Below are 24353 nucleotides of genomic sequence, written 5' to 3'. Positions count from 1 at the left end.
GATAAAGACTCCAGACTTGACTCAGATAAAGACTCCAGACTTGACTCAGATAAAGACTCCAGACTTGACTCAGATAAAGACTCCAGACTTGACTCAGATAAAGACTCCAGACTTGACTCAGATAAAGACTCCAGACTTGACTCAGATAAAGACTCCAGACTTGACTCAGATAAAGACTCCAGACTTGACTCAGATAAAGACTCCAGACTTGACTCAGATAAAGACTCCAGACTTGACTCAGATAAAGACTCCAGACTTGACTCAGATAAAGACTCCAGACTTGACTCAGACTCCAGTGATAAAGACTCCAGACTTGACTCAGACTCCAGTGATAAAGACTCCAGACTTGACTCGGACTCCAGTGATAAAGACTCCAGACTTGACTCAGATAAAGACTCCAGACTTGACTCAGACTCCAGTGATAAAGACTCCAGACTTGACTCAGACTCCAGTGATTAAGACTCCAGACTTGACTCAGACTCCAGTGATAAAGACTCCAGACTTGACTCAGACTCCAGTGATAAAGACTCCAGACTTGACTCAGACTCCAGTGATAAAGACTCCAGACTTGACTCAGATAAAGACTCCAGACTTGACTCAGACTCCAGTGATAAAGACTCCAGACTTGACTCAGATAAAGACTACAGACTTGACTCAGATAAAGACTCCAGACTTGACTCAGATAAAGACTCCAGACGTGATAAAGACTCCAGGCTTGACTCAGACTCGTGATAAAGACTTGTGAACATCTCTCTCTCTCTCTCTGTGTGTGTGTGTGTGTGTGTGTGTGTGTGTGTGTGTGTGTGTGTGTGTGTGTGTGTGTGTGTGTGTGTGTGTGTGTGTGTGTGTGTGTGTGTGTACCTGTTGATGGCTCTGGCCTGGACAGTTGTGAAGTCGAACTTCTCGATGAAGAAAACTCTGTTTGTAAAGACAACATCATTCAAACCCATCCATCGTAATCTCATCATAATGATGTGCAGAAGATTCTCTTCTCTTTATGTCAAGTTTTATTCTCATTTTAAATTGTTTACTCTTGATTTTTGTTTATATGAATATTCAGCTGGACAGAAACTCACTGGCCCAGTCCAATAAAGGGGAAGATGGCCACGTAATACGCCACACAGATGATGAAGATGAGCCAGAGAGAGAAGGGAAAGTCCTTGACGTCAGTCAGCTTGATGACTTCCCCTACACAAGCCACACACACACACACACACACACACACACACACACACACACACACACACACACACAGACTTCTGTAAAACACACTCTGCTGAAGTGCTGGATTCTCTGAGATCACAGTCAGGATCATCTCACCGGTTTTGCCCTGCTCCTTCTTTAGGATCTTCTCTGCCCGTCTGTCCAGGAACCCCAGAATCAGAGCGCATGTGAGCGAGAACAGACACGTGGACGCCGCTGCACACACACACACACACACTCAGCTGTTATCTATAAGGGGGTGCAAACTTTTGAGCATTTGAGTTCCTCTCATTCCACGAGAAATCCTTTAAATGTGATATTCTGAGCTGAACAGGAAAGAAGAAATCTATTGTTGAAACAAACAAATTATAGCGACATTCATTATAAACAACAAGTGAAACTGTGGGAAACACACTAGTCAAAGAAACTCTCTCATACACCACCGATGCAAATGTTTTCTATGCTTGGTGTTCATTTCAAAAGAAGAGTTGTGTGTTTCAGCAGGAAGGCCTTCGTCAGGGTTAAAACACGTTTATCTGGAACATGAGCTGTTACTCCAGAGAGGAGAAGAAACACTGGAGATTCAGTGAGACAGAGGAAGGAGAAGTGAAAGACGAGGCACATCAGGGTGTGTGTGTGTGTGTAACTGATCATCTGATGTGTGTGTGAGTCAGGACACGATCTGCAGAACTCAGTTTATAGATGCTCAACTCACACTTTCTAGCTTGAAAACAACTGGAGAACATGTTTAACGCAGGAACAGTGTGACTGGGATATTTGTGATATATTTATTATATATTTATCTGATATTTGTGATATTCTGTGATACTCACCGATCATGAGTGTGATCCCGAGAGTGGTGTGTCCCGCTGATCCCGTCAGAGACTGAATACGGCCGTACACCCAACCGATCACGTTCATGTTCACCGTGCTGCCCTGAACACACACACACACACACACACACACACACGTTAGTCATATTCACTGAGATCACACTGAAATAAACCTCTCCACTGATTTAGGATGGACGTGTAACTCACACATCTTTCATCTTTCACACATCGAATTATCACCAGAACTTCATCGAAAGTTTCACAATAATCCATCAAATTGAGTTATATAATATATATACATACACACACACACACACATTTATACACATACAGACACACACACATATACACTACTGTTCAAATGTTTGTGGTCAGTAAGATTTTCTTTTAATAAATTAATAATTTTACTATGCAAGACCGCATTCAATTGATCAAAAGTGACAGTAAAGACATTATAATGCTGCAAAAGATAATAAATGTTGTTCTTCTGAGCTTTCTATTCATATAAGAATCCTGAAACATAAAATGTATGACGGTTTCCACATAAATATGGACTGATAATAATCATAAATGTTTCTTGATCATCAAATCCTCATATTAGAGTGATTTCTGGAGGATCATGTGACTCTGAAGACTGGAGTAATGATGCTGGAAATGATCTTTGATCACAGCACTAACACTAAATGATCTCATCAAACCCACACTTCTGAAGGGTAGCGTTTAATAATGACACTGTCATAGAGATATGAAGACATATTTTTCTTTAATAAAATGCAGAACAGATTCACGTCAAGTATGAAATATTTATAACCAGTAAATTGTCTAAATTGTTCACGGAGCATTAGTTTTGTGTCAACGATCATTTTAAACCCAAGAATGAAGCTCATTCACAAACACATCGACTCCGTTCTGTCACTGAACCGACATGAACAAGCTGTTCACACACACACACACACACACACACACACACACACACTCACCAGTCTGGCCATGCTGAGCTGCAAGCCGAACACCAGGTTGAGCTCTTTCCCTTTAAACCAGTTGACGGCATACGTGTTCTGCGCCACGGCCAGAGACTCTCCACCGATGCTGCACAGCAGAGAGGATCAGCGTTCACACACACACACACACACACACCACAACTACAGGCTTTTAATCAGGAGACACACTCACCCAAACACAAACCGACCCAAGTTCATCAGCCAGAAGTGATTGGCCAGAGCGCCGGCCGCGAATATGATCTGCAAAACAACCGTACAACTCATAAACACACACACACACACACACACACACACACACACACGTATGTGTTGTGTGTTGTGGATGATTGACATCACTAATGTGAGCAATAGCAGAACAGTTTACATGTGATCTATGCATTGGGTAGGGTATCGTTTTAAAATTAGCCAGAATTGATAGATTTTTTATTCCTAACCCTATCGATGTGTGTGTTTGTGTGTGTGTGTGTGTGTGTGTGTGTGTGTGTGTGTGTGTGTGTGTGTGTGTGTGTGTGTGTGTGTGTGTGTGTGTGTGTGTGTGTGTGTGTGTGTGTGATAACCTACCTGCCCCACTAACACAAACAGAGCAAAGATTACAGTCCCCAGCCTAGAACAACACAAGAGTTAGTCAGCGGACATTCTCACTCTCAGTCCAGCAGATGTGATGAGATACGAGTGAAGCGGGAGTGTGTCTGAGGACGAGTAGAGTGTGTGTGTGTGTGCCATATGAATAAAGGAGATGTTATGAGTGAAGCGGGAGTGTGTCTGAGGACGAGTAGAGTGTGTGTGTGTGTGCCATATGAATAAAGGAGATGTTATGAGTGAAGCGGGAGTGTGTCTGAGGACGAGTAGAGTGTGTGTGTGTGTGCCATATGAATAAAGGAGATGTTATGAGTGAAGCGGGAGTGTGTCTGAGGACGAGTAGAGTGTGTGTGTGTGTGCCATATGAATAAAGGAGATGTTATGAGTGAAGCGGGAGTGTGTCTGAGGACGAGTAGAGTGTGTGTGTGTGTGCCATATGAATAAAGGAGATGTTATGAGTGAAGCGGGAGTGTGTCTGAGGACGAGTAGAGTGTGTGTGTGTGTGCCATATGAATAAAGGAGACGTTATGAGTGAAGCGGGAGTGTGTCTGAGGACGAGGAGAGTGTGTGTGTGTGTGCCATATGAATAAAGGAGACGTTATGAGTGAAGCGGGAGTGTGTCTGAGGACGAGGAGAGTGTGTGTGTGTGTGCCATATGAATAAAGGAGATGTTATGAGTGAAGCGGGAGTGTGTCTGAGGACGAGTAGAGTGTGTGTGTGTGTGCCATATGAATAAAGGAGATGTTATGAGTGAAGCGGGAGTGTGTCTGAGGACGAGTAGAGTGTGTGTGTGTGTGCCATATGAATAAAGGAGATGTTATGAGTGAAGCGGGAGTGTGTCTGAGGACGAGTAGAGTGTGTGTGTGTGTGCCATATGAATAAAGGAGACGTTATGAGTGAAGCGGGAGTGTGTCTGAGGACGAGGAGAGTGTGTGTGTGTGTGCCATATGAATAAAGGAGACGTTATGAGTGAAGCGGGAGTGTGTCTGAGGACGAGGAGAGTGTGTGTGTGTGTGCCATATGAATAAAGGAGATGTTATGAGTGAAGCGGGAGTGTGTCTGAGGACGAGTAGAGTGTGTGTGTGTGTGCCATATGAATAAAGGAGATGTTATGAGTGAAGCGGGAGTGTGTCTGAGGACGAGGAGAGTGTGTGTGTGTGTGCCATATGAATAAAGGAGACGTTATGAGTGAAGCGGGAGTGTGTCTGAGGACGAGGAGAGTGTGTGTGTGTGTGCCATATGAATAAAGGAGACGTTATGAGTGAAGCGGGAGTGTGTCTGAGGACGAGGAGAGTGTGTGTGCCATATGAATAAAGGAGACGTTATGAGTGAAGCGGGAGTGTGTCTGAGGACGAGGAGAGTGTGTGTGCCATATGAATAAAGGAGACGTTATGAGTGAAGCGGGAGTGTGTCTGAGGACGAGGAGAGTGTGTGTGTGTGTGCCATATGAATAAAGGAGATGTTATGAGTGAAGCAGGAGTGTGTCTGAGGACGAGGAGAGTGTGTGTGTGTGTGCCATATGAATAAAGGAGATGTTATGAGTGAAGCAGGAGTGTGTCTGAGGATGAGGAGAGTGTGTGTGTGCCATAATAAAGGAGATGTTATGAGTGAAGCAGGAGTGTGTCTGAGGACGAGGAGAGTGTGTGTGTGTGTGCCATATGAATAAAGGAGATGTTATGAGTGAAGCAGGAGTGTGTCTGAGGACGAGGAGAGTGTGTGTGTGCCATAATAAAGGAGATGTTATGAGTGAAGCGGGAGTGTGTCTGAGGACGAGGAGAGTGTGTGTGTGCCATAATAAAGGAGATGTTATGAGTGAAGCGGGAGTGTGTCTGAGGACGAGGAGAGTGTGTGTGTGCCATAATAAAGGAGATGTTATGAGTGAAGCAGGAGTGTGTCTGAGGACGAGGAGAGTGTGTGTGTGTGTGTGCCATATGAATAAAGGAGATGTTATGAGTGAAGCAGGAGTGTGTCTGAGGACGAGGAGAGTGTGTGTGTGTGTGTGTGTGCCATATGAATAAAGGAGATGTTATGAGTGAAGCAGGAGTGTGTCTGAGGACGAGGAGAGTGAGTGTGTGCCATAATAAAGGAGATGTTATGAGTGAAGCGGGAGTGTGTCTGAGGACGAGTAGAGTGTGAGCTGGACTGGACCTGATGCCGAAGACCCGGTCCAACAGAAAGCCTCCCAGGAAGCAGAGGAACACGTTGGGCCACGAGTACCAGGCGTACAACTGCATGAAGGAGGCCGTGTTCAGACTCATATCCTACACACACACAGAGAGAGAGAGAGAGAGAGAGAGAGAGAGAGAGAGAGAGAGAGAGAGAGAGAGAGATCAGGATCAGACGCCAGTCAATCAGTGACAGCAGAACACACTCTTTCAGCTGATGCTTTATTACACACTCAGTCCTACTAGACTAAAGTAGAGATTATTTTCTGCAATAATCCGAATGCCAATGAAAAATCCAATTGGGTTTTTGTGGAGGGAATCAGGGTGAACCTGCAACTCTCCATGTATCAAAGAGCATCACACACACATTACCTTACTGTAGCTGTAGACTTACAGGATTTATTACATTTCTGAATGTTTCCTCAGAGGACATGAACTGACTTTAAATCCACACACACCTGTACGACTTGAGTCTGAAGCGCAGCTGGATTATCATAACAGAAGTAACTGCCTGCAACACAGTAAACATGGTAAGTTTCACTTTCACATGAAATCTGACACCACTGAGCCCAAACATGGTAACAACAGAGTAAGACCACGGTACTCTGACTGTGAATGACACAAAATCGTGCGAATATAACGCGATATGGTTATGAATATGTGGATGGTGTGTGTGTGTGTCTTGTGACTCGTCGTCGGGATTGATTGTGTTCTTCTTACCGAAGCCCAGAAAGCACATGAAGACCAGCACCAGGATCCGGTGGAGCAGGTGCCTCGGGTCACACAGCGGGCTCAGGTGCCGAGACCCCTCATCTTCCTCATCTTCATCATCTTCATCTAAGAGACTCCGGTGCTCCTCTCTGTCTGCCATGTTCAAACCAGCGCAGTCATGTGACAGGCAGCTGAGGGTCACGTGATCAATAGGGAACACTACCGTTTTTTCTAACTTGGACAATCTCGCACTTCCTGACCGCATGTTATATATTTATATATTTTTTCTTGTATTTATCAGTGTTGTGTGTGTTATTCTCACAATTAAATTCGTGTTTAAAAACACAAGTTTGTTTACACACGTCGAACTGAAGCGGATGACCGTTGGAAACGTGTTCAGACTATCTGTTGTTGATTCGGTTCAAACACGAGAAACTGATTCAGCGATTCGTTTCAAGTGGTTGAAGTCATTTAGTTTGGTTTTATTTCACCATGAAAAAATTCCTCATATTTTACAAAAAAAAAAAAAAATGTGTATTAACTTTCATGTCACATGATTTTACAAATTGATTAATAAAAACCATTATATTATTATTATAATGTTATATGCAAGTAGCCAACATAATTAAGGTCACCTAAGTGGAACCAAAATGAAGGTTACATTCTAAATTGAATTGCTAATTTAGAATGTAACCTAATTTTTTTATTTTATTTCAGATATATATGTAAATGTACTAGTATTGTGATACATAAGCACACAACACCATTAAATTAGTTTATGTCTGTCAAACTCCAGTTTATGCCACAAATCACATGACCTGCTAGACGTGACATCATTTCCTTGGAGGGAAAGCAACTCCAAGAACAAAGTAAGTGTCAGTCATAAACTTTTCTCTCTTTTTATCATTTCTAGAAGACTCTAATGGTGTAAAACATACCATGTCAACCCTGTTGTGTTGAAAATGTTTCTTTTCTTCCTAAATGTTCTTTAAATCTGCTGCTAGCATGTTGTTGTTTCCTAGCTAGCAGTGGCACTGCTTCTATAGCTTCAATAGCCCATTACACATGGTAAAAGTGGACAGATTTCCTCAACCACACAAACACTTTGGGCTTATTGTGACACTACAGTCAGATGTATGGGATCACTTTACTGTTTATTATGCATGATTTCCTGAAACAGAGCACACAATATTATCTTTGAGTAAGCAATCCGTGTCCTCAATATCACTTTTCATCATTTTATTCTTCTGTGAAGTCTCTTGAACTTGAGCCAGCTCCTTGTTGGCATCATCTTCCAGGAAGTGACATCATTGTGGAGGGAAAACAGCAGCACAAACATCAGTGGACTGATGAATTCTGAGATGTTTTGTGTCGTGAACTTCCTGTGTGTCTGAGCTCACGCAGCTTTGGGTGAAAGCGTGGCGAGAGTTTGCTGAAGTGCGTCTGGATCTGTGTAAGGAGAGCGTCAGTGTTGTGTAACTGATCTCAGCTGTATAAACAGGGCTGAGGATGATGGAGGTGTTCTGGCTGCTTCTCTCTCTCTCTCTGCTTGAGCTCAGTGTGGCTCTACCCGTCTCTCACTCCACGGACCCAGCGCCGATCCAGCCCCAGGTAAACCAGTGCTCATTACCAGTGCTGTTTCTCCATGAGTGACTGTGTTTGCTGAGGTTATTCCTGTCTGGTGTGAGCATCTTCAGGGTTGTTGTGATCCAGAAAGCAGCATTTGAAAGCTTCGACGGCTGATTTGTGTCATGCGATGATTTCTGAGGAAGCTTAATGGCCTAATGAGATACGATAACTAAGTGAACATTTAATTACTACAATATTATTTCTCTTTACCTTCATAAAGTGGAAAAACTGACCACCGACTGCTACTTTCAGACGCCATTTTGATTCTTTTAGCTCAAGTGTCATGGAATCGAACACACAGGATTGTGGGATATCATAAGCAGCGAAGGACACATAAGCCAATCAGATGAAGGGATCTCAGTAGACAGGAAGTGACATGATCACTGGATACAGACGTGCTTATCTTTTAATCAGTTTTTTTATGATTGTGAACAAGAATTATTGTTTGTTTGATGGTAAATATGAAAGATTGGTTGAAAAAAAACAAAAAACAGTCTGTGTTTGCAAAGTCTGAATGTTTATTTTTCTTTTTCATTGAGCCAAAATATTATTTTGTAGTCATCATAGGTGAAGCGAATATTGTTGATCATCTCCTAACAAGGCCACATATTAAAGTCCCCCTGTAGTCTCATTTTTTAAACATCAAAATGACATATTTAAACGTTTTTACCTTGAAAAAATTCTTCATGCCTTAAAATAGTTTGACTGTAACTCGACACCCTTGCCTCATTTAGTATGCGTGGTTCTATGAATATGCAAATGAGCCCCGCCTCCACTCACTCACTCAGCTCAGAGATCCACTGGTTGACGATCACACGTTGATCTGATTGGTTACAAGGTAGTTTGTGACGTCAGAAACACCAGCGATTTCAAAGTGTGTTTTTGAGACTGTCTTTGGTTCACTGCAGTTTTAAGGAGGAAATACTCAGCAATGCTGTCGACTTATGAATTTACACATGCTTTGACTTAAAGCACATTAAAAACACCACATAGACACATAAACAACATTAAAAGGGAGACTGGGTAGATTAGATGGGTATCACTGCTCTGGCTCATCAGTGTGTGTTGTCCGGTGAGATGCATCACACATGTATTTATTTGAATATATTACAAAGAAAAATTCCCTCTGAAAGATAAGTGTAAGTTATGGGGTTGGCTGTGTGTAAACTGACCCGGGTATGTGGCGTAACATCCCTGCGCTCTCTACATTTGGCTCATGTTTCTCCGTCACAGCCGGTCTGAGGGGAATCATGTTCTCGTGTGTGTGTGTATAGCTCAGGTTAGGGGAGGGGTTACGGCGTTCCCAATGCGACTCGAGACACACAGATTTAAAACATCATCATTTTATATTAAATCACCACATTTGCAACCATTTGCTGTACAAAGACATTTACAATGTATTCGCAAACCCTTCCAGAGCCGATCTCTTCAAATCACCCGTGACCTTCTTGACATGTTCACTTGTTACAAACGTCCGTGAGCTGTGTGTGTGTGTGTGTGTGTGTGTGTGTGTGTGTTCAGTTCTTCCACTTGCTCTTCTTGGTGGGCATCTGTCCCGTGGCCTCCAGGTGTTTGTTGACCAGATCCTCCTGAACGCTGGGCAGACAGGGCTGATATCTGCTGTAGTCCATGGTGTACTCGCCTTTACCCTGAACACAACACACACACACATGAACCACAGATGAGAGCAGGAACATACCGAACAGTCTACTCTACAGTCTTCAGTACTGAGTGTGTGTGTGTTTTACCTCAGTGCAGGAGCGCAGCTCTGTGGAGTATCCAAACATGTCATTCAGCGGGATCTGAAACAACATCATGATCACAGTCGTAAGGGTTTTGAGTTTAATCTCACAGAATACAGAAGCAAGAACACACTGTAAATGTGTGTCATATTCACACAAACGCTCGTTCACGTTACTACTGTACAATGAGTCTGAATGGTTTATTTATTTATTTATTTATTTTTTTGCAATTTCCAATCACTTACTGTAAAACAAACTTGTGTAAATACAGTTAGACTTGATTTTAAGGTGTCCTTGTTACAGTGTAGTGCTGAGTAATATTGATCAACAACATGTACTTGTATAGTCTTACTACAGTTAGTAAGTACGTGTAAAATGTAACAAGGACACTGTAAAATAAAGTGTTACTGTAATACATATTTTGTGCTTTACAGTAAATTATATATTGAGATTTTGCCGCAGGAAATGAGAATTTGGACTAGGGCTGTGAAACGATTAAAAATAAAATGTTGTGTTTACATAATGTGTGTATGTGTAGTGTGTATATATAAGTACACACACATGTATATATTTAAAAAATATTTGCTGGTAAATCTAAAAAAAATATATATATATATATATATATATATATATACACTCACCTAAAGGATTATTAGGAACACCGTACTAATACTGTGTTTGACCCCCTTTCGCCTTCAGAACTGCCTTAATTCTACGTGGCATTGATTCAACAAGGTGCTGAAAGCATTCTTTAGAAATGTTGGCCCATATTGATAGGATAGCATCTTGCAGTTGATGGAGATTTGTGGGATGCACATCCAGGGCACGAAGCTCCCGTTCCACCACATCCCAAAGATGCTCTATTGGGTTGAGATCTGGTGACTGTGGGGGCCATTTTAGTACAGTGAACTCATTGTCATGTTCAAGAAACCAATTTGAAATGATTCGAGCTTTGTGACATGGTGCATTATCCTGCTGGAAGTAGCCATCAGAGGATGGGTACATGGTGGTCATAAAGGGATGGACATGGTCAGAAACAATGCTCAGGTAGGCCGTGGCATTTAAACGATGCCCAATTGGCACTAAGGGGCCTAAAGTGTGCCAAGAAAACATCCCCCACACCATTACACCACCACCACCAGCCTGCACAGTGGTAACAAGGCATGATGGATCCATGTTCTCATTCTGTTTACGCCAAATTCTGACTCTGCCATCTGAATGTCTCAACAGAAATCGAGACTCATCAGACCAGGCAACATTTTTCCAGTCTTCAACTGTCCAATTTTGGTGAGCTCGTGCAAATTGTAGCCTCTTTTTCCTATTTGTAGTGGAGATGAGTGGTACCCGGTGGGGTCTTCTGCTGTTGTAGCCCATCCGCCTCAAGGTTGTGTGTGTTGTGGCTTCACAAATGCTTTGCTGCATACCTCGGTTGTAACGAGTGGTTATTTCAGTCAAAGTTGCTCTTCTATCAGCTTGAATCAGTCGGCCCATTCTCCTCTGACCTCTAGCATCAACAAGGCATTTTCGCCCACAGGACTGCCGCATACTGGATGTTTTTCCCTTTTCACACCATTCTTTGTAAACCCTAGAAATGGTTGTGCGTGAAAATCCCAGTAACTGAGCAGATTGTGAAATACTCAGACCGGTCCGTCTGGCACCAACAACCATGCCACGCTCAAAATTGCTTAAATCACCTTTCTTTCCCATTCTGACATTCAGTTTGGAGTTCAGGAGATTGTCTTGACCAGGACCACACCCCTAAATGCATTGAAGCAAATGCCATGTGATTGGTTGATTAGATAATTGCATTAATGAGAAATTGAACAGGTGTTCCTAATAATCCTTTAGGTGAGTGTATATATATATATATACATATATACATGCATGTGTGTGTACTTATATATACATAATTATACACACTACACACACATGTAAACAAACTTTTATTTTGGATGCGTTTAATTGTTTCACAGCCCTAATTTGGACAGAAAAGTACTTTTGACAATTAAGCACTTTTCTGTCCAAATATCACAATGCAAAGAATCTTGAGTGTCTTAAAATAGACTTTTTCTTTAAACTAGCGATGCACAACATATCGGTATCGGCCGATATATGTTCATTTTTAATGTTTTTAATTTTAAAATCTGCTCAATATGTTAAAGCCGATAAATGTATTATCTCCTTCAGCTGAGACACCTCAGATGCACTGTTCAACATGATGAGTTTTGAATTGCTTGAAATATGATTGGAGTCACTTTGAGGAAAATGCAGTAAAGTGCAACATGTGTATGTCATATAGACGACATAAAATGACATAAAAAAGGCTATATATCTGAAGTGCTTAAATCAGGCTCTCAAAAACGATATAAAAGTTTGGGTTTAGATTTATCGGCCAATATATCGGTTATCGGCTTTCAAATATAAAGAATTATCGGCCCGTATTTTCACGTCGTTGAAACTATCCTGTGGTCTTTGTGTGGTTGCTCTTGTGGTGGTCCAGCGGTGTGAGCGAGACCGATGCAGAGCTGAGTTACTCACGTCAGCGTAGAGTGTGAAATAGCCCTCGGCCCCGTCCTGTCCCGTGATCACGCCGTGCCTGCGGTTGACCCCTGCGATGACGGCCCCCTGGAACTCGTTAGGAGCCACGATCTCCACTGACATCACGGGCTCCAGGATCACCACACTGGCCTTCTCCAGCGCTGAACACACGGCACACACACACGTCAACACCAGCGGGACACCGCAGCAAGAGCAAGAGAAGAGGAGATGTGGAGCTCATACCCTGTCTGAGAGCGCCCTCTCCTGCCCGGATGAAGGAGATCTCGTTCGAATCCACCATGTGATGCGCTCCGTCGTCCAGCACGAACCGCACGCCGGAGATCCGGTGTCCCGTCAGAGGACCCTTCTCACTCGCCTCCCTGAATCCCTGAGGACAGAGGAACAGCTTCAACCAATGCTTTGACCAGCGCTGAGGCTAGACACGTTATTATTAATGAGCCATAAATCATAATAATGCGCCTTTAATTGCATATATAAAATATGTATAGCCTAATCAGCGCACAAATTCAAACATAAAGCTTGCCACCGTGCACCAGCAAACGTAATGATTATGAAAGTCTTGTGAAAAAAACAAAAACAGGATGAGACTGTCTAAACATTTTAATCATTTACTGGTAATGTTTTCTGTGTTTTTGACTGCAAAGATTAAGAAACGATGCCGACTCGTCATCTTCGTCGTTTCATACGGATTACATAATCGAAGAATGTATATTTTTCCCATTGGAATCTGTTCATTCAAAAGTAGACATGTCAAGCTTTCTATAGATATATTTCTCATGTCTGAGTTTCGGTTCATTTGTGTGATGTGCTCAAGTTCACTGAGACTGGGATGGCAGAAAGCGACATTATTTTACACAACGTTTTGTTGTTATTGTGAGATTTCAAAAATAAAAGTAGACCCTTTATAATCTGCATTACGCTTATCTGAATGAGCAAACATGAGGGAGTATTATAAGGTAAATGCAGAGATTGCGCCTGTATCGCACCTAATAATAGCGCTCATGTTTCTAGGTTAACATTAGACGACGGACTTGTAAAGTTGCTGCTGCTCACATGTTCCTGGTAAGCCATACTTGAGGTCGATGAATGATAGGCGATTATTTGGATTTCCTGCTGGTAACGATCTGTCCGTTACAGCCTGCGGATTTTGCCACTTTTTCCAAGTTTGTTTTCTGCGACTAAACGACTAATACAATTTTGGTCGACTAAGCCTTGACTATTAGGGAGCAGACCTAACCTAAAGTCAACCAAAGTTCAACCGAAAACGATCATTCACTGACCCTCATGGCGCTCCAAACTGACATGACTTAGAAGAAGATCCTCTCCGCTCTTTTCCATGTGAAAGTGAACGAGGAACGAGTGTTCTCAGGCCCACAAAAGAAACGAAACCTTAAAATTACAAAAATTTCTGAAATTTAAAATTTCTGAACTCATTTTATGGAGATCTGTCTCTGATTGGAGCGAGTGAGGAGAAATCTGCTGCAGTTCTGCTAGTTTCATCCACACACTTTGATCACCAAAATGACATATTTAAATGTTTTTTCCTTAAAAAAACTTCATGCCTTAAAATATCTTGACTGTAACTCGACACCCTTGCCTCATTTAGTATGCGCGGTTCTATGAATATGCAAATGAGCCCCGCCTCCACTCACTCACTCAGCTCAGAGATCCACTGGTTGACGATCACACGTTGATCTGATTGGTTACAAGGTAGTTTGTGATGTCAGAAACACCAGCGATTTCAAAGCGTGTTTTTGAGACTGTCTTTGGTTCACTGCAGTTTTAAGGAGGAAATACTCAGCAATGCTGTCGACTTATGAATTTACACATGTTTGTCTTAAAGCATATTAAAAACACCACATAGACACATAAACAACATTAAAAGCCATAATTTCTCTGTTTTATTCTTTGTATCGGTTCATGTAGCTCTAGAAACCATGTGATGTATTTGGGAACTAATGCCACAGACGCTTTCTGTTTTCACGTTTCAGTGAATTTAGTGTATTTACTATGTATGTTTGCACTGATTGCATGCCTACTGTAGCCTGTACTTCTCTGAACAGTGGCTTTAACTCATCATCACATGCTGATGATGAAGTCTACGATCTCGCGATGATGCTAACGCCTGTGGATTGTGTTGCGAGACTCTCCTGAGGTCTTCTCTCACCTTCTCCACGGCGGGCACGAACTGCCTGGGGATGTTGGTGCCCACGGTCTGGTCACTGAACTCCAGTTTGGTGTAGTTCTCTGGCTCCAGCGGCTCCAGGACGCCCACCACTTTACCGTACTGACCCGAGCCTCCAGACTGCTTCTTATGGGTGAAGTCGAACCTGCAACACACACACACACCTGCGTCAGTGCTGGAACACACATCCAGTGCTCGCAATACACTCATTCTCTGTGGATGCTGATGTGGAATTAACCAGCAATATTGTGATGACATTAACATTTTTGAGTGATGATGCTATATCTGTGTGTATACTTTACCCTCTGGTGCTCTACGGTCATTTTTAACAATTAATAATTGTTAAACGGTCTACAAATTAACAATTATTTTTTGGGGGGATTTTTTACTTCATCGGAATGGTACGAAACTTGGTAAAGAAAAAAAAGAAAAATAATCATGAACATGATTGGAACATGTTAAATGGTCCTGAAAACAACAGTCACACTTGTGCTCCTCACGGTCAAAAATGAGTGCATTGGAAATGAGAAGAATTTCCTCTAGTGGAAGCGTTTGGTACTGCAGCCAAACACAATCTGACTGAAAGAACATAACATTTTGAACATAACTTGTTTAGATTTATGGCTTTGATTTTCTCACAGTTTTAGAGTAAAACATGTTTTTGAAAATATATATTTCATATACAAATTGAAAATGGTATTTTTGCAAATTTTTCATAATAAACATAAAATTCTGTAACTTTTTTTAAAAACTTTTTTCACTCCAGCAATAATCAGCCAAGTGTCGTCTTTAAAAAAAGATCAAACTTCAGTCTGTCGCTCTAAAGCATTCAAGATTTACGAACGTTTAAGTTGTGAATTTAATTTTCAGGTCTATGCTCAAAAAGTGAATACATGGATTATAAATACAGCGTAAATATATTTTAGTACCATAAAATCCTAGCCTGGTAATACCAGACTCTGCTACTTCACTTTGCTTCGTTCGTAGACAGAGTCTGGAATGGCATAACAGAGAAGTGTTTTCTCTCTTGCTAGGGGGCGCTTGTCTGAAGTTTAAAATCATTGGTTACCCGTAAGCCAATCACATAACGTTTGGTTATGGCGTGTGTTATGCGCATGCTCGGCCGCATTTAACTTTCACTGTAAACACATGTATGATGCGAAAACAAAACCATCGAGCGAAATACCGGAGTGAACATGGCTGTGAACGACTTTTGCAGGTTAAGTTAAGTAAATCTACGCATCCACGGTACAATCAGCGTGTACGTCACGGCTCTCAGCCCGCCCTCTGTTCGTTGATTGGCCCGGCTGTTTCCAGACCGGTGGCAAACAGAAAGCTCTGAAGCTGTCTCAGACTGAGTACAGAAGCGAAATGAAATTGAGCGGAAGTACGAAGTCTGACGTAGTCAGGCTAATAAAATCCCCTAAAAATACAAAATATTAAATAAAAAACATTATCGAACTAAAATATAGAACATTAATTTCACTGAAATAAAATTTCATTTTTGACTGACAGGTGAAGAACACCAGAGGGTTAAAATGCTTCTGTGATGTATATAAACTGATTTGTTTATTAATTGTACTATATTATTGTTGATAAACACATTCACACACACACAAAAACCACTAAAATGTACTGTATATGAAATTAAGTGCAAAACATGCATTGATTACATAAACTGTATTTTACTTCTTGCAATAAACATTATGAATGTAAGTGGCTGTTTGGTTGCAATAACGGTTCCTCTGTTAAACTGTTTTAAGCCACTACAGATCTTACTTTGCAACGTGTCAAATATGGGTATTTTTCCATATTCGCATGGCTTCACTTCAGAAGGCCTTTATTAACCCCCCGGAGCAGTGTGGAGCACTTTTATGATGGATAGATGCACTTTTATGATGGATAGATGCACTTTTATGATGAATAGATGCACTTTTATTATGGATAGATGCACTCGTATGATGGATAGATTCACTTATTATGGATAGATGCACTTTTATGATGGATAGATGCACTTTTATGATGGATAGATGCACTTTAATCATGGATAGATTCACTTAAATGATGGATGGATGCACTTTTATGATGGATAGATGCACTTTTATGATGATAATGCGCTTTTATGATGGATAGATGCACTTTTATGATGGATAGATGCGCTTTTATGATGGATAGATGCACTTTTATGATGATAGAAGCACTTTTATGATGGATAGATGCACTTTTATGATGGATAGATGCACTTTTATGATGGATAGATGCGCTTTTATGATGGATAGATGCACTTTTATGGACTTCTAAATAGAAACAGCCATTCACTGCTATTATAAAGCTTGAAAGAGCATGACATTTATAATGTGCTGATAGAGAAACCGTGCAGTGTCTCTTTAAAAGAGGGCGGGGCTACAGCACAAAACAGGAAGTGCAGGACTCTCATCCCACAGAAACTCTTTCAAGCAGCTTCTACAGTTCTGCTCGTGTCTGAACACTTGAGTATTTCTTCATCTCCTCGTTTTGACAGTGATCACATGCTCTTGTTACGCAACTATTAGAGACTCAAAGTCCAGTGTAAGCCACACACACACCCTGTGAGTGAGGTGTGTCTCAGTGCTTGTGTGTGTCTCTGCTCTCTCAGACACAGACGATGGCCACAGGAGATCTGGTTCCCACACACTTCCCAGCGCGGCGAGCGGCTCAAGTGGCCCTGCATCACCTGAACACACACCACGGCTCGCCCTTCAGGGTGTTCGGCCTGCAGCGGGTGCACACGGCCACGGCGGAGGACCAGGTGAGACGAGCTCAGAGACCCTTCAGCTCAGTCACTCGTGAAGGGAAAGAGAAGCAGAACTCCAGAGCATGTAGATGTCAATTTGAAAACGCATACAATAGTCACAAACCTGTATTCTGAATTTGAAGTTGCAGACAAGTAGTTACATGTTAGGTTTGTATTTAATATATCAGGAAAATAGTTGCAAAAGTCAAAGTGTGAAATATGAAATGTCAGATTTGAGAAGTTGCAAGTGCCTAAGTGAGGCTGTACTGCGAATGTGAATGAAAGGATAAGTGCAAATATGTATTACAAGTTTGTGTCCGTCATTGTATTTCTGTGAATGGCATTTTACACATTTGTAATTACTTGTGTGCAGCTTCAGAATACAGGTTTGTGACTATTGTCTGCGAGTGCAAATCTCAACATTCAACTTCAGATTTGTATTTTATAGGTTTTCACATTGGAGCTGTGAGTGTAAATTTTAGCATACGAGTACGAATATCTATTGTACAAGTTCTCTATTCACATCTACATGCTCCTCCCTTACCTTCAGCGAGACTCGGCCTGTGAGTGTTTGCTAAAGGACTGCTAACTCTTGTGTTTGCTAAAGGACTGCTAACTCTTGCGTTGACAGGTCGTGGGAACCGGAGGCAGGAAGTACAGCCTGGATTTCTCCGTGACGGACTATGGAAGCTCGGTACGTTTCAGATCCATTACAGACGAGGTGTAAAACCAGTCAAGTACACAACTCACTCTGACTCACTCCTGCCACACCAGCTGAATGAAAGAGCTCTAGTTTAATACTAAATCAATAAACTTCCGTCATTGTTAGAGAAGAGAGTATCTGTTACAACTTCAAAACTGGCTCTGACAACCATTTAATCAAGATTATCATCATTCATTTTTTGACCACAATAATTTGATTTTGGTGTGATTCATAATTCTTTTAATTATGTTTTCGGTAACACTTTATAATAAGGTTTGTTAGTTAACACTTGGTAATGTTAATTTCAACATTAACTAATACTTTATTAAAATCTTGTTAACATTAGTTAATGCACTGTGAACTAACATGAACAAACAACGAACAGCTGGATTTTTATTAACTAACATTAACAAAGATTAACAAATAGAGTAGCAAATGTATTGCTCATTGTTAGTTACATTAACTAATGTTAACTAATGAACCATGTTTTCAAATATACATTCACCAGCACAAGAAATGGACCGATGCCTTCACATCAATCCGTGTCAGTGAATTAACTACCATCAAATAAGGCGTTTAAAGCTTACGAACATCAAGATTCATAAATATTTGAAGTTGCATTCTCTACATCCATCTTTGTCCTCTGCTTTGCACAAACTATGGGCGTAACTTCCCGACTGCCAATAAGCATGACATTTTTCTCACTCCTGAGCCATCTAACTTAAAAGTATAAGAGTATTAAAGTGCCCCTATTATGATATTTTAAAGGTTCCTAATGTTGTTTTGGAGTCTCCTACAACAGGTTTACATGCAGCAAAGGTCAGAAACACTTTAATTATCTCATAATATCCAATCCATCAAGCATTCAGTCTATTGAAAACCCTCCAAGTCTAAGTTATGTAACATGGATGTTGCGTTAATCAAAAAACTGTTTCATTAACTAAGTGCTTTCCGTCATTTTGACATAAGTATTGTGTTTCTCCCTGCTTCAGAAACATGCCTGAATAGCCACAGATATTCCTGTGATACTGACGTCCGATTAAAACACCAAGAGTTCCACTGTTTTCCTGATGGATAAAAACGTCCAGCTCATTCAGTCAAACTGATGGATCAGGATTATTTGTGTCACTTTGAGTGGCAGTCCCCAGACAGGAAGTGCCAGCCATACTTTAAAATTGGGATATTCTCCAAATATTCCATTATATAAATGATATGAGTATTATAGTAACAGCAATATATATTAAAGTAATGTAATATTATTAAACTCCTTAATCGATGCATTACATGTTCATTGACAGCCAAAAGTTTGGGGTCAGCAAGATGTTTCAATGTTTTTTAAAGAAGTCTCTTCTGCTCACCAGCTGCATTTATTTGATCAAAAATACAGTAAAACAGTGAAATATTATTCCGATGTAAAACGGCTCGGTTCCCTGAGATAAGGGAACGAGTATTGCGTCTGCTAGACGCGATGGGGAAAACTCCCTTTTCTCCGAATACTGAAGCCTTTATAAAATAACGCAGTGCTACTGCATAACAGTACAGAGACTAACTGCATGCTCATTGGCTGATCAGTGGGAACTGCACGAACCTATGGCTGAGCGGCATAACTGTGCGAGCCAATCAGGGCACAGCCCACCGATCTGAGCGCAGAGCCCGGCAAAAGGGGCGGGGCATCTGCCTATAAAAGCCGCTAATTTCGCCATATGATTCAGGTCAACCGACTGAAGCGACTAACACAGAGTCGTGCGCGCCATAGCATGGCCGTCTCCGAAATACTCGTTCCCTTATCTTAGGCAACCAAGGCTACGTCAGTAACCGATTCGTTCCCTTTCGAACGGTCAGTCGTATTACGCTTGCTAGACGCGATGGGGAACCAATCCAATCACGCTGTGCTATGTTCAAGCAGAACGACATGTTCTATGACCCGAGCCTGGGACGCTTGGACAAGGGTCCCAAGGGCAGAGGTCTAATGGGGCAATAGCGGCCTGAGGGGGTTCAATAGGGTCAGAACCCTTAAGAATAGTAGTGGGCCAACTATACGGAAAGGATATGTGCCTGCAATGCAGGGACTTCCAAGTTATAAAATCTGGAGAAGGTGGACGGCAAGGACCAGCCGGCTGCCGCACGTATATCGCTAAAAGATACTTCACTGGACCACACCCAGGAGGAGGCCATGCCTCTGGTGGATTGTGTTCTGACACCGATGGGGCATTGCAGGCACATATAAGCCTATAGGACTGGACTGGGCGGGGTGGGTTGAGCCTCCTCGCTCTCCTCAGAAAGCGGACAACCATGTAGACTTTGAGCGTGGATGGGGTACGGCCTGCATCCAGTAGCTCTTGGAGAGATGAAAGTACCAGTGGTACTCCACATAATGCAGGGTCCTGGTCCCGGGCTGGAACACCAGCTGGAGAACACAGACCACTTAAGGGCGTAGAGGTGTCTCGTGGATGGGGCTCTAGCCTCACAAGTGGTGTTTAGGACTCTCGCTGGGAGGTCCGTAGGCTACACATGGAGGGCCCGTAGTTTGGGACGGGGTTGCCAAATGGTCTTTCCTCAGGGGTATGCTGTGGGCCTCCCATGGGGCTGCTGTGAGCAGCTGAATCAACTCGTGGAACCAAGGTTGGGTCCGCCAGAGAGGGACCACTAGAAGGACTACGTGTCTGCCTTCCCTGATCCTTTTGATGACCTGAGGGAGGAGCGCGACTGGGGGAAAAGCATAAAGGAGGAAGCAGGGCCATTCGTGGACAGCGCATCCCAGTCTTCCGAGAAGAATTTTGGGCAGTGAGAGTTGTCTTCAGATCATCTGAACCGTCTGGGGATGAAGGGTTCATTCCCCTGGGGACACATTGCCCCGTCTGCTCCCTGGTTCAGTCCGCTCTCAGCGAGTGCAGGTTACCTCGTGCCCATAAGAGGAGGCTTTTGGCTAGCCTGTACAGAGGTCTCGCCCAGAGCCCGCCCTGGCGGTTTATATAGGACACCACTGTTGTGTTGTCTGATTGGACTAAGACATGGTGACCTACCAGGTGTCATAGGAAGGTTTTAGGGCCAGCAAAACCTCCAACATTTCCAGACACTTCTCATATCCCTTTTCCCCAGCGCTGTCGATGGTCGAGAGCAGCTCATCTCTGTGGGCTCTACATGTGCGACATTTGAATCAGTGTCGCCGCTCTTTCAGAAAGAAATTGGCCTTTTAGGCACTCGCCGGAGAGAACAGCTCTCCGCATGATGATCAGCTGGAGAGCGCTCTGGATCTTCTGGTCGGCTGTTTTCCTTGGCAAAGAACCTGTCTGTGTATTCTGTGAGGTCCGAAGATCATCGCTGAAGGAGATCAAATTTGATGTTATTTTATAAAAGGCATCAGAATTCGGAGAAAAAGGAGTTTCCCCCATCGCATCTAGCAGACGCAATACGACTGACCGTTCGAAAGGGAACAGCTGTTTTCTATGTGAATATACAGTAAAGTGTGATTTATTCCTGTGATCAAAGCTGAGTTTCCAGCATCATTACTCTTCAGTGTCACATGATCCTTCAGAAATCACTCTAATATGAGGATTTGATGATTATTATCAGTGTTGAAAACCGTTGTGCTGCTTCATATTTCATAGACTTTTCAAAAGAACAGCATTTAATACATTTTTGTAACTATCCTCTTTCAGAATAAATATCTTTGTAATGAAACAAGGTCTTGCCGACCCCAAACCTTTGAACAGTGTGATCGAGTGAGTCGACTGAAGCCCAGGTTTTGCATCATAACACGTCTCTAATGTGTGTGTGTGTGTGTGTGTGTGTCAGGGCTCGGTGCTGCGCTGCTCAGCGGAGGTGTTGTTCCCCCGGACGGAGACACACACACACACTCCTCCGGAGGTGCATCTGCGCTGTGAGGATCTGACACACATCAGCAGCTCGCCGGAGGAACTCGCTTTCTACCAGAAACACACAGCGCCTCACAGCGCCGTCTCAGCGCACGACCTGCCAGGTGTGTGTGACACACACCAACACACCTACACTACCAGTCAAACGTTTGGGATCGGAAAGATTTTTAATGTTCTTTAAAGAAGTCTCTTCTGCTCACCAAGGCTGCATTTACAACTTAAAAAATCTTCCCGACCCCAACCTTCTGAACGGCAGTGTCATCACACACACACACACACACACACACACACACACACACACACACACACACACACACACACACACACACACACACACACACACACACACACACACACACACACACACACACACACACACACACACACACACACACACACACACACACACACACACACACACACACACACACACACACACACACACACACACACACACACACACACACACACACAGGGCTCAGCGCTGATCTCTCTCTCTCTCTCTCTCTCTCTCTCTGTGTGTGTGTGTGTGTGTGTGCAGACAGCTACGGGAACATCAGCCAGGACATGCAGCCGTTCTGGCATCTGGCTCGTGTGGCTGCGTCCTTCATCATGCTGAGAGAGTCCAGCGAGAACACAGAGTATAACATGGCACAGGTGGCCAACCTCACACAGCAGGTCAGAGCTCCACACACACACACACACACACACACAATAGTGATGCTAAGGAACATGTGTCCACACTTTAAAGCAGTGTTGTTGAAGTATTGTCCGGTCCTCCACTGGGAAGGAGATCTGGAGGCCGGAGCTCTTGGACTTTAGTTATAAACCCCTGCTGTAAGCGATCGCCACATGTTACGAGAGGCTGAAGAATAACGTCCTCTATCTTAGGAGACGAGCGAGAAGCAGCTGATGCTGAAGTACCACGTTCTCCTTCATGACATCGTCTCACAGGTGAGACACACAGATCATTAAAGCAGAGCGAGGTCTCGCACAGAGGAGTGTGTGTTAACATCATGATCTGCTGTGCAGGAGATCATCCACTGGAAGCTGCTATGCTCCTGGTCTCCTGAGGGGGGCGTCAGAGTGCTGGACACCGAGTGGCTTCCCAAGTGCCCTCATGACACCGGACCGCCAACAGCAAACTGAGCACACACACTCAAGCACACACACACACTGCTGTCTGATCACGCATCAACACTAATAAACAGAGAGAAATACCGCTGGCTGCTGTTCATTCACCAGAGAAAGCCCTGATTCACTGCTGGACACATGCACACATATAGCCTATGATTCACTATTACAGTTCTTGACTTTTTTTAATTAGGTTTTATATTTCCTGTGTTCAATTCAAGGCAGTTAAAGTTTTATATGGGTTTTTTTAACGCAAACTAGACTTTTACATTCTTTTATTTCAGTTCATGTTTACTTCATTTCAAATGATTTTGGTTCAACTTTATTTTAATGTTTCCTTTTAACAGTTCAAGTCTACATTTAAGTACTGAGTAATATTCATTAACAACATGTACGTACCATATAATGAGGGTTAGGGGTTTGATTTAGGGTTAGTCGTAATTATGCATAATTTATAGTTATCACTACTAGGGCTGTCAAAATGGCTGAAAAGCTAAATTCGATTTTTTTTTCTTAAATAATATTAGCAAAATTTTAATTATATTCGAATTCTAAAGGCAATCCTTTAAAAAGTGTCTTCTACGCCCACAAGAGGGCGCAAGCGAGCGCAATAAACAAACAAACAAATCAGATTGAGCATCGCATCTTTTATTGAAATGAAATGAAATTCACTTTTTAAAGTGCATTACCTTTTGAAACAATTGTTCTTAAATAAATATAATTTCCTTAATGTGTATGCGAGGAAAATGAGGTTACAATAGTGCATAAAGCAGTGTAAGTGCTTCTGTGACCTGAGAACACACACTTCAACACACAGCGTAATGAACTACACGAACACACAACAGCAAAGGATTGGTCAAGTGTGTGGTTGCAGCTGCTCAATATGTGGATACACACACACACACACACTTGTAAGATGTTTTGGTGTAAGCAAGATTCTCTCACTCTTTTTCCGATATTTTTCCAATTAACACCGCGGCGCTGTATACTGGATAAGCTAATACACACACTGTGTCAGTGATGCCATCATCATGTCTCGCGACTCTCGACACACCAGCTCGATGTGCACGGTTTCTGCATTCGAATGTGTTTTTATTTTATTTTTATCAACGAATATTCAAAATGACATCTTTGTTTGACAGCCCTGGTCACTGCAGTGCCTATACGTGTAACCACTGTACAATAAAGAGTTATGCTGATTTAGGACTGAGTCGAGGATAATGTGTGTGTTCAGCATCAGATCTTCATCCATCAGATGATA

At 42.5% G+C, this 24353-nt stretch overlaps 3 protein-coding genes across 5 annotated transcripts in view; 1 reads left to right on the top strand and 2 right to left on the bottom strand.

The window, feature by feature from the left end:
- The window catches only part of mfsd1 (major facilitator superfamily domain containing 1), a 54701-nt gene extending 47985 nt beyond the window's left edge, over positions 1 to 6716 (bottom strand). The window contains exons 1-10 of one of the 2 annotated variants that reach the window (XM_079885657.1): positions 6502 to 6716; positions 6240 to 6292; positions 5765 to 5877; positions 3599 to 3641; positions 3210 to 3277; positions 3017 to 3125; positions 2037 to 2139; positions 1321 to 1419; positions 1077 to 1188; positions 862 to 918 (exon numbers count right to left, since the gene is read on the bottom strand). In XM_079885657.1, coding sequence (XP_079741783.1) covers positions 862 to 918; positions 1077 to 1188; positions 1321 to 1419; positions 2037 to 2139; positions 3017 to 3125; positions 3210 to 3277; positions 3599 to 3641; positions 5765 to 5877; positions 6240 to 6292; positions 6502 to 6652 — 908 coding nt within the window. In that variant the 5' untranslated portion in view covers positions 6653 to 6716. The remainder of the gene's footprint in view (positions 1 to 861; positions 919 to 1076; positions 1189 to 1320; positions 1420 to 2036; positions 2140 to 3016; positions 3126 to 3209; positions 3278 to 3598; positions 3642 to 5764; positions 5878 to 6239; positions 6293 to 6501) is intronic. The other variant, XM_079885658.1, reaches the window with a different exon arrangement.
- lxn (latexin) lies at positions 6691 to 24295 on the top strand. Of its 2 annotated transcripts, XM_079885679.1 has the most exons (8): positions 6691 to 7361; positions 7994 to 8103; positions 17243 to 17395; positions 18012 to 18074; positions 21879 to 22062; positions 22500 to 22636; positions 22850 to 22912; positions 22991 to 24295. In XM_079885679.1, the coding sequence occupies exons 2-8, from the start codon at positions 8002 to 8004 to the stop codon at positions 23105 to 23107; spliced, it is 819 nt and encodes a 272-aa protein (XP_079741805.1). In that variant the 5' UTR covers positions 6691 to 7361; positions 7994 to 8001; the 3' UTR covers positions 23108 to 24295. The 2 variants fall into 2 exon arrangements, with proteins under 2 accessions (XP_079741805.1, XP_079741806.1); XM_079885680.1 differs by lacking the exon at positions 7994 to 8103 and having other exon boundaries at positions 7231 to 7361.
- The window catches only part of gfm1 (G elongation factor, mitochondrial 1), a 31674-nt gene continuing 15943 nt past the window's right edge, over positions 8623 to 24353 (bottom strand). The window contains exons 14-18 of the mRNA XM_079885649.1: positions 14590 to 14752; positions 12645 to 12789; positions 12402 to 12562; positions 9870 to 9923; positions 8623 to 9770 (exon numbers count right to left, since the gene is read on the bottom strand). Of these exons, the coding sequence (XP_079741775.1) occupies positions 9639 to 9770; positions 9870 to 9923; positions 12402 to 12562; positions 12645 to 12789; positions 14590 to 14752 (655 nt within the window). The 3' untranslated portion in view covers positions 8623 to 9638. The remainder of the gene's footprint in view (positions 9771 to 9869; positions 9924 to 12401; positions 12563 to 12644; positions 12790 to 14589; positions 14753 to 24353) is intronic.

This window comes from Squalius cephalus (assembly GCF_949319135.1).
Source record: "Squalius cephalus genome assembly, chromosome: 11".
In the NCBI taxonomy this organism is placed as follows: domain Eukaryota; kingdom Metazoa; phylum Chordata; class Actinopteri; order Cypriniformes; family Leuciscidae; genus Squalius; species Squalius cephalus.
The sequence above is the reverse complement of the archived record's forward strand: the minus strand, read 5'-3'. Positions and strand labels throughout refer to the sequence as shown.